Source organism: Hippopotamus amphibius, chromosome 6, assembly GCF_030028045.1.
Source record: "Hippopotamus amphibius kiboko isolate mHipAmp2 chromosome 6, mHipAmp2.hap2, whole genome shotgun sequence".
In the NCBI taxonomy this organism is placed as follows: Eukaryota; Metazoa; Chordata; class Mammalia; order Artiodactyla; family Hippopotamidae; genus Hippopotamus; species Hippopotamus amphibius.
The window spans coordinates 162509279-162523052 of NC_080191.1; the positions used below are offsets into that span (position 1 = coordinate 162509279).

At 43.5% G+C, this 13774-nt stretch overlaps 1 protein-coding gene across 1 annotated transcript; it reads right to left on the bottom strand.

Annotated features, from left to right (window-relative positions):
- Positions 1 to 1948: 1948 nt before the first annotated feature.
- Positions 1949 to 3388, bottom strand: SST (somatostatin). Its single transcript, XM_057739900.1, has 2 exons — positions 3140 to 3388; positions 1949 to 2313 (listed from the first exon to the last, which is right to left on the bottom strand). Exons 1-2 carry the CDS (start codon positions 3275 to 3277, stop codon positions 2101 to 2103), a joined length of 351 nt encoding a protein of 116 aa, XP_057595883.1. The 5' UTR covers positions 3278 to 3388; the 3' UTR covers positions 1949 to 2100.
- Between the last annotated feature and the right edge of the window lie 10386 nt (positions 3389 to 13774).

The following is a 13774-nucleotide window of genomic DNA, read 5'->3' on the forward strand; positions in this document are numbered from 1 at the left end:
AGGTAGTTCAGGACTGCTGGAGCTTACGGTTGTGTTAGAGAGGAAGGGAGATATCGCCTGAAAGGTTTATTGTGGCTAGATGCTAAACAGGCTAGAAGACTAGACCCTTCCAGTGAAGCAAACTTAAGAGGAACACAAATGAACTAAGTGGGAAGTAAAAAGTAAAATCTTCTGTGTATTAAACAAAACAAAACAAAACAAAAAAATCTATGCTCCATATTTTATCTTAATTAAAATGACCAAAAATCAGTACTCCTTTAACACTTTGTCAATGTCGAAGCCCAGAATGGCAGTCACATCTGGAAGAGACATGGGTACCCTTGCCAGCACAACCTTCTACTTTTGAAGGTGGCAAAACTGAGGCTGAACAATAACTAACCATGATTAATGTTCCACTCAATTTAATCTAAAAATAAAGAATATATATATATATGCATATATATGTATATAGGCACATGACTATATAATTCTTGCCAATTATTTCCATACTACTGTTGGGAACTGACAACTAAAGATGATACTAAAAACTTAAAATCCCCTGGCACTCATAAATCTATGCACTGCTCAGAAAACAATTAAGTTGTGTTCTCTTCTGTGCCTTAATCATAGTAATGTGATTCTATTACTCCATTGAGTTAGTTGGTAGCCAGATGCACATAAGGCGTTTAACACAGACAGATCCCCAAGTGGACACATTAATTCCCTCCTAAATGTCTTGTAAAAAGAAAGATGCGCAGTACCTCAAAGGATGTTTTGTTTTCACAGAGATTAGTAAAGTGGCTTAGATCATCTCTTGTTTGATCAGCTGTTCAGGAATTAACGTTCACTGTCACCCTCATATTAAAAGTGTGCATTATCAAATGTAAATATTTTCTGTAAAATAAGAAATTCCTCTAGATGTTTATATGTTCCCATCAGTAAGTTCATACTATGGGGATTTATACTGAGTTTATGTGTTTATATTTGGTTTTTTATTCTAGCAGTTATTCAGAAATACAGTTGATAGTTAAAACACACATCCTCAAAGGGACACCTTTCGAAGGTCTCTGTGAGTTAAATTAGTAACACTTTTGTCTCTGTCTTGAGCAGTACCACTTAGTATGTTATTATATGTTAATAATATGAGCTAGCATGTACTGAGTATTTTTTATTATTGTTTACATTTTTATTTGACTGTCATTTTAATAAAATCAAAAGAAGGCTTGAGATCTCTCCTTCAGTTATTCTGCTATTATGATATTGTACTCCGATACCTTCAATAGTGTAGCATTCAGTGAGGTGACCCAACGCATATTTCTTGCAACCCGTAGCTCTCATGTTGGAATTCTATAATTAAATTGATGTTTCCCCCGAGGAAAAAAATTCAGGAGCTTACTTTTAAAACAGAAGCCGTCATGCAACCTTGTTCAGTTACAGGGAGGATCTTTAAGGAAGATATTAAAGCAATGTTTTTCTCTAGATAAATATTCACAAACTAAAAACACATTTTAAAAGCTCAGAACTTATTTTAGCTATTTAAGCCAGCTTCTTTCTTCTGACTTCTGAGTGATTTTTCCCTTCCATTTTTTATATGCCATTTATTTTACATATCAACCTGGTGGTTAATCAAACATTTCAGCCTGCCTACCCATTAATACTAATACTCATTGTAACATATAAATTTAAATGTATTTAAAATGTAATTGATGTTTGTGGCAGCCCCTTCCAATAATTATCACTGGGTTAAAATTAGAATTCATAGAGTTATTTGAAATTGTTTATGTTTAAAATAACCCAAACTATCAGGGTTACCATTTAAAACATAACGTTTATTACCACGGGGAATTTTAAACAGTATGTCTGTGAGATTTGGAGTGCATATCTCAAATAACTTGACCGAAATCACAAATGAAGTTAACCACATATTATTGAACAGAAAGGTTGAACTCAATAAGAAACCAAAATCTTATTTTTCATAATTTCACCATAATTTTATTTTGTATTTACATTCTTCAATTCCTAATGCAAGGGTCTTACTGAGGATTGGGAGGATTGGGGAGGAGAGGTGAGGTTTGGAGGAGAGGAATCAGAGGGCTTATACGGACAACAGTAATTATAAAGTTAACAGGATGTGAAAGTCTTCCAGAAGAAATTCTTGCAGCCAGCTTTGCGTTCTCGGGGTGCCATGGCCGGGTTTGAGTTAGCGGATCTCTGCAGCTCCAGCCTCATTTCATCCTGCTCAGCAGCCTGGGACAAATCTTCGGGCTCCAGGGCATCGTTCTCTGTCTGGTTGGGTTCAGAGAGCAGCTCTGCCAAGAAGTACTTGGCCAGTTCCTGTACAGCGTGGAAGGAAGGGAGAAAGAGAGAGAGAGAGATGATGAGAATGAGGTTGGTAGACAAGAAGAAGTGGAAAAGCCTGGTTTGAAAAACAGATTTAACCACACCGAAACCCCAATTTTCACAGTTATGCACTTTTTGTCACACTTAAAATCAGTTAACCATATAAAAACAAGGGCTGTCGCTATCATCACCAAGTTACACAAAGAAGCTTTAAAAACTCAAGTGTTTCTGCAAGTTTTCTGCTCCTGTAGGTTTAAAACACACACATAGAAAGAAATAGATCGTTAGTTTTGCAAAGATAAAGCATGAGCCAACAGTTTAACTCAATTTCCACATCATGAGCTACAAACTATTATTGTTCTTACCATTTTTACGAAGTCACCTGTGGGGAACGAGACCTTTTACAATCATAAACGTACTGTGTTCTGGCTGTAGAGTGCCCTGTAGCCCCCAGTCCTGCTGCCTGGGAGAGAGGTCCTGCTGAGGAAGGTAGCCGCTTCAGAGGTCCGCGCTTTCAGCACCTGGGTCAGCACCTCCCCTGGTCAGCACCGGGGATAGATGCCATCATCCCTTCTAGCTCCCTTACCAAGGTCTTGGAGTTATCTTGAATGCTAAAGAACTCACCTGAACTGTGAGCTACTGCGCTGATCAGGGTGGGGAAAAGAGGTAAAAGGGGATTCTGGACTTTGAAAGTTTTCCTGAGGGCTTTGGTAGCTAAGGGACCCAGAAAAGCACCGGCACTCTTTGCGATGGGGACAAGGCTAGGGAAGGTTGGGGGATTCGGGAGAGGGGAAAGAAGACGTCGAGGGAGTCTCTTTACCTGCTTCCCAGCGGCAGCAGCCAGGGATTTCTGCAGAAACTGACGGAGTCGGGGATCCGAGGGCGCGCCGGTGACACCGCCCAGAGCCAGGGCGATGGAGAGCGCGGCCAGCGCGCACTGGAGGCGGCAGGACAGCATCTCGGCGGCGCCGGAGAAGCCGAGCTAGAGTGCGGTTGGTCAAACTCTAGGAGCTGATCGCAGGCAGCAGCGACGGCTCTGGACCTCGCGACTCCTAAAGCGGCTTGTGTGCTCTCCACCGTCTCCCCCTTTTTAAACTCTCTCTCTGACGTCAGACTAGGAGGCGCCCCCAGATCTCACCAGCGCTTTTACGCACCATTACCCTCGTGAAATCAATCACAGAAGTGAGAGGAGGCTACACAAACAAAAGTGGCTTATTAAAAAAATAAAAAATCCTGCACATGCAGAGGCCCACACGATTCCAACATGTCACACCATCTACACAGTCTTTTTATATTCACTCCGTGCTACGCACATACACATTCCATAGTTTCACTCACACATATGCACGGTCAATTACACACACTCAAACACTCAGCCCCTGGAGAAGCACATGCGCCATCACACTCAGCCGCGTACACATAAAGGCACCCAGACAACTCTATCCATCGTCATACTCAAACATTTTAGGAGAATCAGATGCAAAAGTATGTGAGTGTGACAAGTGGAGACTGTCACAAGCATTCCTTGTGACAATGAATGTCAGCAGCGTTCCTCTAAGAACAGATTTGAGAATGGAATGAGGATTTTAGAAGGACTGAATCATCTCTCCATTATCTCTGTAAAAAGTCTCTTAGATTAAGATGTAATGGGGCTCTAAAAAACTTCACTTTTCCTTGTAATGGAGGAGAAAGCGCCTTAAGTTCACCCTCAACCCCTCTTTCTCAGCAGTTGAGACACTTCTAGTCTACCTGCCTTTCCACTGTGACAAAAAAAAAAATGCTAAAGGAAAAAAAAAGAGAGATTGACTTAATTTTGGTGCTTGAAACTTGCAGCTGGAAAGAAATCTCAGAAACCATCTACTATACCTCAGAGCTTAAGTCACTGAGCCTTGAAATGCATAGTGAAATTCTCTGGTTCACATAGTACACAGCTGGAGCAAGGACCAGACACCCACATTCCAAGGCCAGGGTTCTTTTCACTCAACTTTAAATCTTCTAACAGTTTCCTGGCTAGTAGGAGCAGTTTTTGGTCAAGGACTCCCAGTCTGAACATACAGAAGTCCAGGAACCCCCTGAATGTATGTGACTGTTATTATATGTCTCTGTGAGAGAAAAGCATCAACAGTACTCCCCTGTTCCCCACAAGTAAAAAGGAACTTTGAGAAATGCTGTTCTAGAATTCTGGTTGTGGTCTTGTTAGATGTTTTCTGTCCTGATCAGAGTTCTGGCAGCTTTTTCTTTTCTTATTTTTTCCCCAAATAATCCTTATCAAGGAATGGCCAGCTAGTGCCATGGCATGGGCCAGACGATCCCTGCAGGCTCTTTAAGGGCTGACATTTTATAAGCTTCAAGTTCATAAGAGCTTAAAAAAAATTACTATATCTCCAGAAACCAAGTGAAGCAGAGAACTTGATTAATCCTATCACCAACAAGGCATCACTCATGTATCCTCAATACTTAGACCAAGACCACAGTGTTGAGAGGCAGGAGGGATTGGGAGATGTCCTGAATGACTTGAGGAAGTGTCACCTTTTCCTTTTGTATCTGTAAGCTAAAGAAATAAGAGAAGGCACAGCAAAGAGTGTTAAAGCTTCCAGGGCTTGGTGAGTCCAGACAAGCCAAAGCACAAGTAGGGCATTAAGAAGTCACTCAACATGTGTTGAAATAGTCTGGGAGAGCAATAGCTCTGGGACTGTGGAACACAACCCTATAAAATACATGTTATATTCTCTATACATCCTGGAACCCTCCTAGGCTTGTAGCTAGGGATTCAGAGTCTAGTTACATCAACACAACAGTCCAAAGGCACCCCCGAATGATCTCACATCTCTTCCACTCAAGACTTGCCCTTGGCAGCCCCGTTGAGTAGAGAAGGAGAATTTTCCTAAGATAGGAGCCAGCCAAAGAACAAATAGCAGCCTCTCCATCTTGCTGTATGCTCTCTTCTACCTCCCTTTCCAGACTCCTGCTCCTCTCCTTCCACATCTTTATCTTCCTCTTTCCTCTTTCTCCTTTCCCAAATCTTTCTCTGAACTTCCCTCTCCAAATCTTCCTTATTCAATCCCTCTTTTACTTCTCTCTCCACTCCCTATCCTCATTCCTCTCTGTTGTACTTCCCTCTCTCCAGTCATTTTCTGACTGCGATCTGGTTCTATCTGGCTTCTCTGCCTTCTCTGCACATCTGCCTCCCTTCCCATTCTGCCTACCCAATATCTGTCCCAGTCTCTGCCTCTAGTTTCTTCCTCTCTTAAGCCGCTCCTTCCATTTCGTCCTCTTTCCTTCTCAGCTGTTTCTCATAAAAAAAATACTCATGATCTTTAGCTGTTTAAATACCTACCTGCGAAGAGTAAGCCTGAGTTGCTTCCCTCAAACCCTTGCTGAAGTGCTGAGGCTGTGGGTGAGATGACTTCTGGGCTTTTTGTTTTGTTTATAGTTTTATAATCCTCAGATTGTTAGGAGTCTAGGAGCCACTTAAGACAGAAGAAAAAACAGGACAAAAGGGGACACAAATTTTCCTTAAGCCCCCTCCCCATGGCCAAGTTTTGCCTAAAGGTCGGTTTAGCACAAAGACACTTGAAACTTCCCTGACCTGAGCCATTTGCAGCCAAGCCCCAGGGCCTCACTCCCAAGTCCCAAATGCTGGGGGTGGAGCGCTGTTTCTGGTTGCACTGGGGACTCTATTTCCTAGACCTTGGTCACCAGGAAGGATACCCCCATCCTTATGCAGCCCTCTGTGGCTCACAAAGTCCTTTCTCATCCAGCATGTCAGGGCATGCTAGCCCCATCTCACAGAGGAGGAAACTGAGTCCCTGAGAGCACAGGTGCCTCACACAAGGGCACGCAGGCAGGAAGTGGCAAGGTCGAGGGAGGTTATTGATCGGCTTTAGCAAATTTCCTCCTCCCCTGACTCAGAGATGCCAGAGATACCTGGCTGAGCAGTCTGCAGCCAGGATGCAAGTGCCTCCAGGAGGCATCCAGGCCTCTTTCACGTGCCACTTTCCAGCCAGGATGTGATTTCCCACATCCCTGTGAAATGTACATTTGGGGACGACTACCTGCCAAAACGAGGAGCAAAAATTCATTTTAATGAGACAATAAAATCTATGAGCAATCCCATGTTCAATATTAAGCAGTGCAGAGAAGCAGAAAGTAACTGCACTTGGAATCCAGAGACTTGGATTCTAGCTCTGGTTCTGACACAGTCCAGCTGGGGACTTCCTCTCTGGGCCTTAGTTTCCTCCTCTGCAAAATAGAAGGCTTGATAGGCAACATTTGTGGTTCTTTCCAGCCCTGATCATCAACAAGCTTGAGTTTGAGAAAATAAAGGGGCAAACTAGAGCATACCATGATGTTCACATGGTGTTTCTTTCTCAAACTGAGAACTTTATATTGGAAAAGAACCTGGCTTTTATGTAACATGAGGGAGGAAGCCGGCTGCAGTGGGCATTTCACAGGCCTATCAGAAGGAAAATGTGCTCTTGCACCTTGCTTCTGCTACTGACCTGCCCTCCCCACGTGGACCTCTGTTTCTCCATCTGTAAAACTGACTCATTCAAATTCTTTCTACAAATAAGTACTGAGAATCTGCACTGCTTGAGAGGTTGATAACACAGTAGTGAACTAGATAGACAAAGTCCTAGTGAGAAAGGCAAACAATAATCACATCGATTAAGTAATTAGTATATGTTCAAGTTGATAAGAATTGAAACAAGGTATAAAGCATGATGACTAGCGGAAACCCTTCTGAGGAGGAACTACTTGAGCAGAGTAGAGGGAGCTAGCCAGGCAGATATCGGAATAAAGGTATTTCCTTGTCAGGTAGAAAGACAGTCTGTTCAAAGGCTCTGAGGTAGATGCATGCTTGGTACATTCTAACATCAGAAACAAGGCAAGGAAACTCGAACAGAGTGGGTGAATCAGAGAGGGCTGGGAGATGAGACCAGCAAGACAGACAGGGGCCAGGTCACACAGAGCGTTGAAGACCGGGTTAGAAAACATTGGAGGATTTTGAGCAAGGGTTTGACCTGATTTGATTTTTTTTTAATTAATGCCTTCTGCTAAAGTGGTGAATTAACTGTAAGAGAACAGGAGAATCAGGAAGGTAACTCAGGAGTCTAAGAGCCATTTAAGAGGAAAGAGGTGCCAGAATGAAAGAGACACCTTCTCCCTTAAATACCCAAGCTGGTTGGCTTGGCATAAAGGCATTTCATACCTCCCACCCAAGCCTTTTGTAGCCAGCCCCCAAGGTCTGTTTCCATGGAAGGGAAGGTGGTTTGTGCTTGTTTGGGGAACCATATTCCCCAGACTAGTTCAGGCAAGAGAAGATGGTATTTGGGCAAGAGTGACAGCTATGAAGGAGGGGAGAACTGTATAGGTTTGAAGTTTATTTTGAAGTAGAGTTGACCAGACATGCTAATGCTTTGTTTGGATCTTGAGTTAAGGAAGTGAGAAGAACAATTGTTACCAATTGGTAGTAAGTGGTCTAGACATTCCCTAAAATGCTTTCAAGTTCCAAAAATTCCTGAGAGTAAAGGAAGTGGATTTCTGACAAAAACTTCTCTTGGACATTTTGTAAATGAAAAAGCATTTTATTTCCCAGTCAGAATAAAGTGAGAATTACTGTGGGTGGGGAGAAGCAACATGGTACAGTGGGAAAAGCCCTGGCCTGGATAGCTGAAGCCCTAGACTTAGGTCCTCAGTTTTCTCTTGCTTGAAATGGGCCTGATAATTCTTGCTTTTGCTAAAACATGCTTTAAGGACCAGATCAAAAGTGAAAGTTCTTGGTTATCCATAAAACATGATAAAAAGATAAAGTCCTGTTTTTGTTGTTGCTGCCCAGAAGGAAGCCGTCAGCCAGTGCCAAGGGGTGACATTCAGTGAGCCAGCCTCTGCAAGCTGGAGTGTCCTCACTGATGCTCTGACCTGACTAGGCAGACAGGCCTTCCTCTGAGGACACCATAGAGTATGATCTCTCCGAAGGTCCAGGAAGATCTCTCACAGAAATGCAGTAGACCGGTGCTAAAATTCATCCATTAGGTTTAGTCTAGGACTATTAGACTATTAGACAATAGTCTCTTCTCTACTTTTTCTTGGAGATGTAGCACATTAAAACTTAATAGTTATTAACACTTTAGCATGAATTTATACATTGAATTGTCTTCTTGCTTATAGCCGTCTAAAGGACAGTTTGGACTTAAGTAAAGTTGGGAGACCCATTTGGAGAAGAGGGCAGACTTACTGGGATGTGTTGTTGGGAATGGGGCAGGCTATAGGGAGCACTCAGACTCCTCTTGCCCAAGAGCCAAGGTGCTTGGGTGAGGATACCCTAAGGACCTTTCCTTCTAGAGCAACCCTACCACCATGGATCATGAGAACTTGCAATCCTCTAAGGACTTCCACTGATTTGGATTTCAGATAGAAGAGTGCCAGCTCATGCCCCTGGAGCTGCTGGTGGTAGAGGATCCAGATTTTCCTGCCAAATTAGCTTTCACCAACTTCCACAACCCAGCCTAAAGGGATCGCATTAGACAACAAAGAGTGAAAGAGTCCCTGAATGAAGGCCATGGGTGAACGTTTCCCACGGGTGGGCGAGTGATGACAGGTCAGGCCTGGTCTCCTGCAGTAGTCGCCTATCTGGTCTCTATCCCATCACTTTCCAGCTCAGAAGCCCTCAACCACCCTCCCATGCCAACTAGTTCTAATGCCAACGCCTCAGCCTGATCGTCACATTTCCGCAGACCCTAGCTGTCCTGGTCAATCTCACCCCGTGTCACCTCTCACCTCCCAACTTGACCCACCCCCTGCTCACACCTGCTTTTCCCTGTGCACACCCTGAAGTCTCCCGCATCCACTTTTGTGTGTATCCTCCTCCCGCCACCTGCAGTACCGTGGACCCATCTCCGACTGTTAATATCATACAGCTTATTTTAAGTCGAGAGCTTCTCATTTAGATTCCATATGGCTTCCTCCTGTGCCCAAGGGTGTCTTTTGTGCCTCTAGTAGAGACCATCCTAGATCACTTCATATGTCTGTTCCTTGAGAGTCTGTGTGTCTCATCCATGAGCCTAGAGGTTCACTGAGGGCAGAAATCTTGTTTCAATCATATTTGTATTTTCCTCAGAGACAGTAAAAATGTGAAGCACAGAGTAATCGCTGAAAGATGTTGGTTGAGTGGAAGACAAATTTCTTCTTCTTATATGTGAGGTCTCTGTGATTCTGCAGGTAGAATGAACCTCAGGTGAGCCTCGGGGAACTGAGGACTGTATCACTTGACCCCCAACCCTGGGTAGCTGATACTTTCAGGAAGACATATCCTTTGATCCCTTAGTTATCTCTGAGCTTCAGCAAAAAAAAAAAAAAAAAAAAAAAAAAAACCTTAAATTCTGTTCTGTGTGATTGTTCCTATCTGCTAAAAACTAACTGAAGTTGTCATATGAATATGCTAAAATCGTCATTGGAAAGATAAGGGACTTCACTGGAAGGCGTAGGGAGGACACACCCACCAACCAATGAGGAACTCACGTGTCCCTGGCACGCAGTAGAAGAGAGTAGCGCTGCTGGCTCACCTCTGCGCATTGTTTTGCGTTTGATTGTGTGTTAATATCAACCAAACAACGGAATGGAAGCCTCAGGTTACATAGTGAGTGTACAGCTGGGCTGCTGTCAGAGCCCTTTCTGCCACTCCAACATTTCCTCTCTCACCAGAGAGAAGGAAGGAGACTTTGCCCCTAACTATCCTCTCAGATTCCTTTCTCTTTGTGAGTCCACTGGTTTCTCCAGAAGCATCCCACTTGCTGATGTATGACTTCTGCTCAGGGCTCCCCAGTGAAATGAAATCGAGCTGTGCTCTGCCCCACTGTACCACCTAGAGAACGTCTCCCAGTTCCCTTTTCTTATTTTCCTCCTAAAAACAAGATGTTAAGTTTCAGGTCTTCCATCAGCCTTGCCAGTGTAGTCAGCAAAGGAGGAGCTGTCTTGACAAGCTGGGTCTGAGAAATGAGGCCAGAAACCAACAGCCCTGCCCCTGAAACAGTGTACGGAAGATGGTGACGTTCCTCTTCAGCGTAATCCTGAGACGTGCACCCGCCCCACCCCCACCCCGCCCCCGCCGCAACACACACACCTTGAAAAGACATGATGGGGGCTATATGAACACAGAAATGCCCCATGAAGTAAAGATATCCCTACAGACAGTTCCAATTTCCCACACTCAAGCTATGAGTACTAATCTAGACGGGTGGATCTTAACCCCGGCTTCATACCACAGGATTGCCTGGGAAACATTTTAAAAGCATAGATGCCTGGGACCCAACTGTGAAGATTCTGACGTATAGGCCTATATCTTTTAAAAGCTGAATTGTATTCTGCAACTGGAATGGGCTCCACCCTTAGAAAATGATGGGGTCATAAACCACCGCCCACCACTGTTCCTCTCTCATCTCACTCTGCTTGGTTTCTTCTCCCTTTTACCTTTCTCCTCTTTCCCACCTTTGACTTGGGGACGCCCTAGCACAATGGGCTGGGCTTGGCCCCATCAGGGCCAGAACACCTGCTTCACTGGTTTTCCTAATACAACCCCAAGCGTTGAGGGCAGGGGCAGGACAGGGGCCAGAAGTGGACTCATCCACAGACTAGGACCTTCCAAAGCATCTAGTGCCTCCCCTGTGTTTACACATTGGGAAACTGAAGTCAAGAGAAAGGAAGGGTGTCTCTCAAACCCACATAACTAGTATTAGGGTCAGATCTTCTGATTCTCTTAGTTCTGTGTTCTTTTTGTGAAGTTCTTTGAATCCCTTCTGCCCACATGGTAGAAAACATGTTGTAAGATTGGCAGTTCCTGTCTTGTCTGTGTGTTTTCCATAAGGGTCAGCCTGAAGCAAAACCTTATTCCCTGACAAGAGAATTATCCTCGAGAGAAAGCTTTGGAGATTAATGTGTTGGGTCTTCATGCTTTGTGTCTCCATCCTTTTCTGGTTGTGCATTTCCTAATTGCGGGAAACAACCAGACCTGTTCCTCAAGGCCACAGGCTGAGCGTGGCTGCTTCAGCCTGCCCAGAGGAAGCTGTTGTTAAGCTGAGCTCTCCTGCCCTCTGCTGGCCCAACTGGTAGAAGACAACTTCGTCTAAAATTTTAGGGCAGGATTTTATTCATTCTTTCATTTACTTCCTTCACCAACTTTTTTAAAGGGCCCACTATGCGGAGAGCACTGTGCTTAGGGCTGGGGTTGTAAAGGTGTTCTCAAACAAGAACCTCGTCCTTCAAACATCTGATTATTGAACACTTTGTGCCAGACCCTGTGTTCAATAATGACCAACACTCAATCCTTGGCTTTGAAAAGAAGTTGCAATCGAGTAAATTATACAGATTACTGTCTGAGCCCTACAATCAAACAATTAGCACTAGAAGGGACCTCAGACACTTTATAACCCGTGTTAGTCATTACAGATTGGGTCTGGGGTTCCCCACACACAGGCCACAGGGACTGCAGAGTCAGGGGAGGGGGACGGGTGGTGGGAATTCTGTTTCATTGAACAGGATTCTGCAACAAAGTTTCATAGAAACAAAGAGCTTGAAGGAGGTGCAAAGTTGGAAAAGGGCAGTTCTAATACAAAACATCCTCTTGTATTTAACCTGAATACCCTCCGACCTCACGAATGTGTACTCATAATCAGTGTGACATTTACAGCTAGTCTCAGGGTCACGGACCTAATCACATTTTGAACCCATATAGCAGTGAAATCTCACTCCCTTTGCAAGGTGTTTCCAAGAAGGTCTCACATGTGAGGGCTCCCTTGCTCCCAGGTCATTGCCAACACTGTGCTCAGAACCAAGGACGCATTCCTGGACCGCTGCCCTCTCCATGATGCTGTAAAGTGCCAAACTGGCATTGCTTACACCAGTGGCTTTCCAACTTTTGATTGCAGCTTACATAAGAAGTACATTTTACGTCACAGTCCAGTGCATGTACACACCTGCACACGTTTCTCAAAACAATACTTAGCCATTATTATTTGCAATTCACTCTGGTATTTCCTATTCTTTTCTGTTTCTTTTTCTCTTTAATGCCAGTCATGACCCACTAAATTAACCGTCTGACCCACCACTGAGTCCTAAACCTCGGTTTGAAACGCACTGCTTTGGACCACTGGCCACCTGCACTGCCCTCTGCCTGGACTGTGGAATTTCCAGGCTGTCACTCTCCCCCTACTGTGCAATCCTAGTGGGGAACCAGGCAACAGGCCCTGCCACCTGGGGTGCTGGTGCTCACCTCTCCTCTCCTTTCTCTCCTCTGCCTTCCATCCTTTTAGTGGGTCTCCCCGCTGTTTTAACAGCCAGGGGCCTATGGTGTTAAGCAACTTAGGTCCCTGCCTGCTGAAACAGCAGTTTACTAACTGGTGGGTTGAGTGATGGCCCCGCAAAAATATGTCCACATCCTAACCCCCAGAACTTGTGAATGTGACCTTATTTGAAAAAAGGAGGGGCGCCTTTGCAGATATAATTAAGCTAAGGATGTCAAGATGAGATCATCCTGTATTATCTGTGTGGGCCCCAAATCCAAAGACAAGTATCTTATTAAAAAATAATTATTTAAAATCACTTAATATGCATCTAAATCTGTATCAGTTATTTATTTATAACTATCTTCTTCTAGTGGGTATTCAAGTTAGTTTACAGGAGTAGATTTTTAAAATGCAAATTAGAAAGTAGTGACTTGAGGTTCAAGATGGTGAACTCAGCCTGTGCACCTATTTTTGCAAACTGTCCAAGCTTTCCAAATTTCCCATTGGCATAATCAAATACGAAGTAGGGAGAAAATAGGGTTTTACTTCAGGCTGATGCAGGGATACATGAAAGCAGTCTAAAGAATCAGAGTAAATGCCTCTCTCTTCCCTATGGACAAAGTTACTACAGGAAACAATAAACAAACAAACAAAACCTAAGATACTCTCTAGCTTATATTCTCTACAAGATTTGTGAGGTTATTGCATCCATTTTTTTTTACATTACATTAGGCAATGTAAAAGGAAGGAAACATTAGGTTGATAATGGGTTCTTTTTCTACCTCAGTAAATTCCAGAAGACATCAAAATAATGCCCACCAAGTTTTGAGAGGAAAAAAACATATTGTTATGATAAAAAGTCATACTTGGCCAATCTATTTAGGAGGGATAAGAGCAATAAAAGGCCATTCTCAGATAGGCAGACAGACCAATCACATTCTCTCTTTCTGAAAATATTACTCACAAAAGTAAGAAAGGAAGAGAATAAATAAAAATTAAAAATGCAAAAGTGGCGTTCGCCGGCATAAAGAATGTGAGAGAAGTAAACCTATAAGATTTAAGAGTTTAATATTAATTCTCCAACTAATATTGTGAAACATAACACATTTGTCTAATATAATTATTGAAAGAGAATGTATGAGCTATAAAGTATTTTATTAATTTAGTTATAATAT

Bases quoted from the DNA above. Each gene is read 5' to 3' on its own strand.
- SST (XM_057739900.1), bottom strand. From the start codon at position 3,277: ATGCTGTCCTGCCGCCTCCAGTGCGCGCTGGCCGCGCTCTCCATCGCC. The intron at 2,314-3,139 runs GTAAAGAGACTC...CACGCTGTACAG, and splicing joins CTGCTGCCGCTGGGAAGCAG to GAACTGGCCAAGTACTTCTT.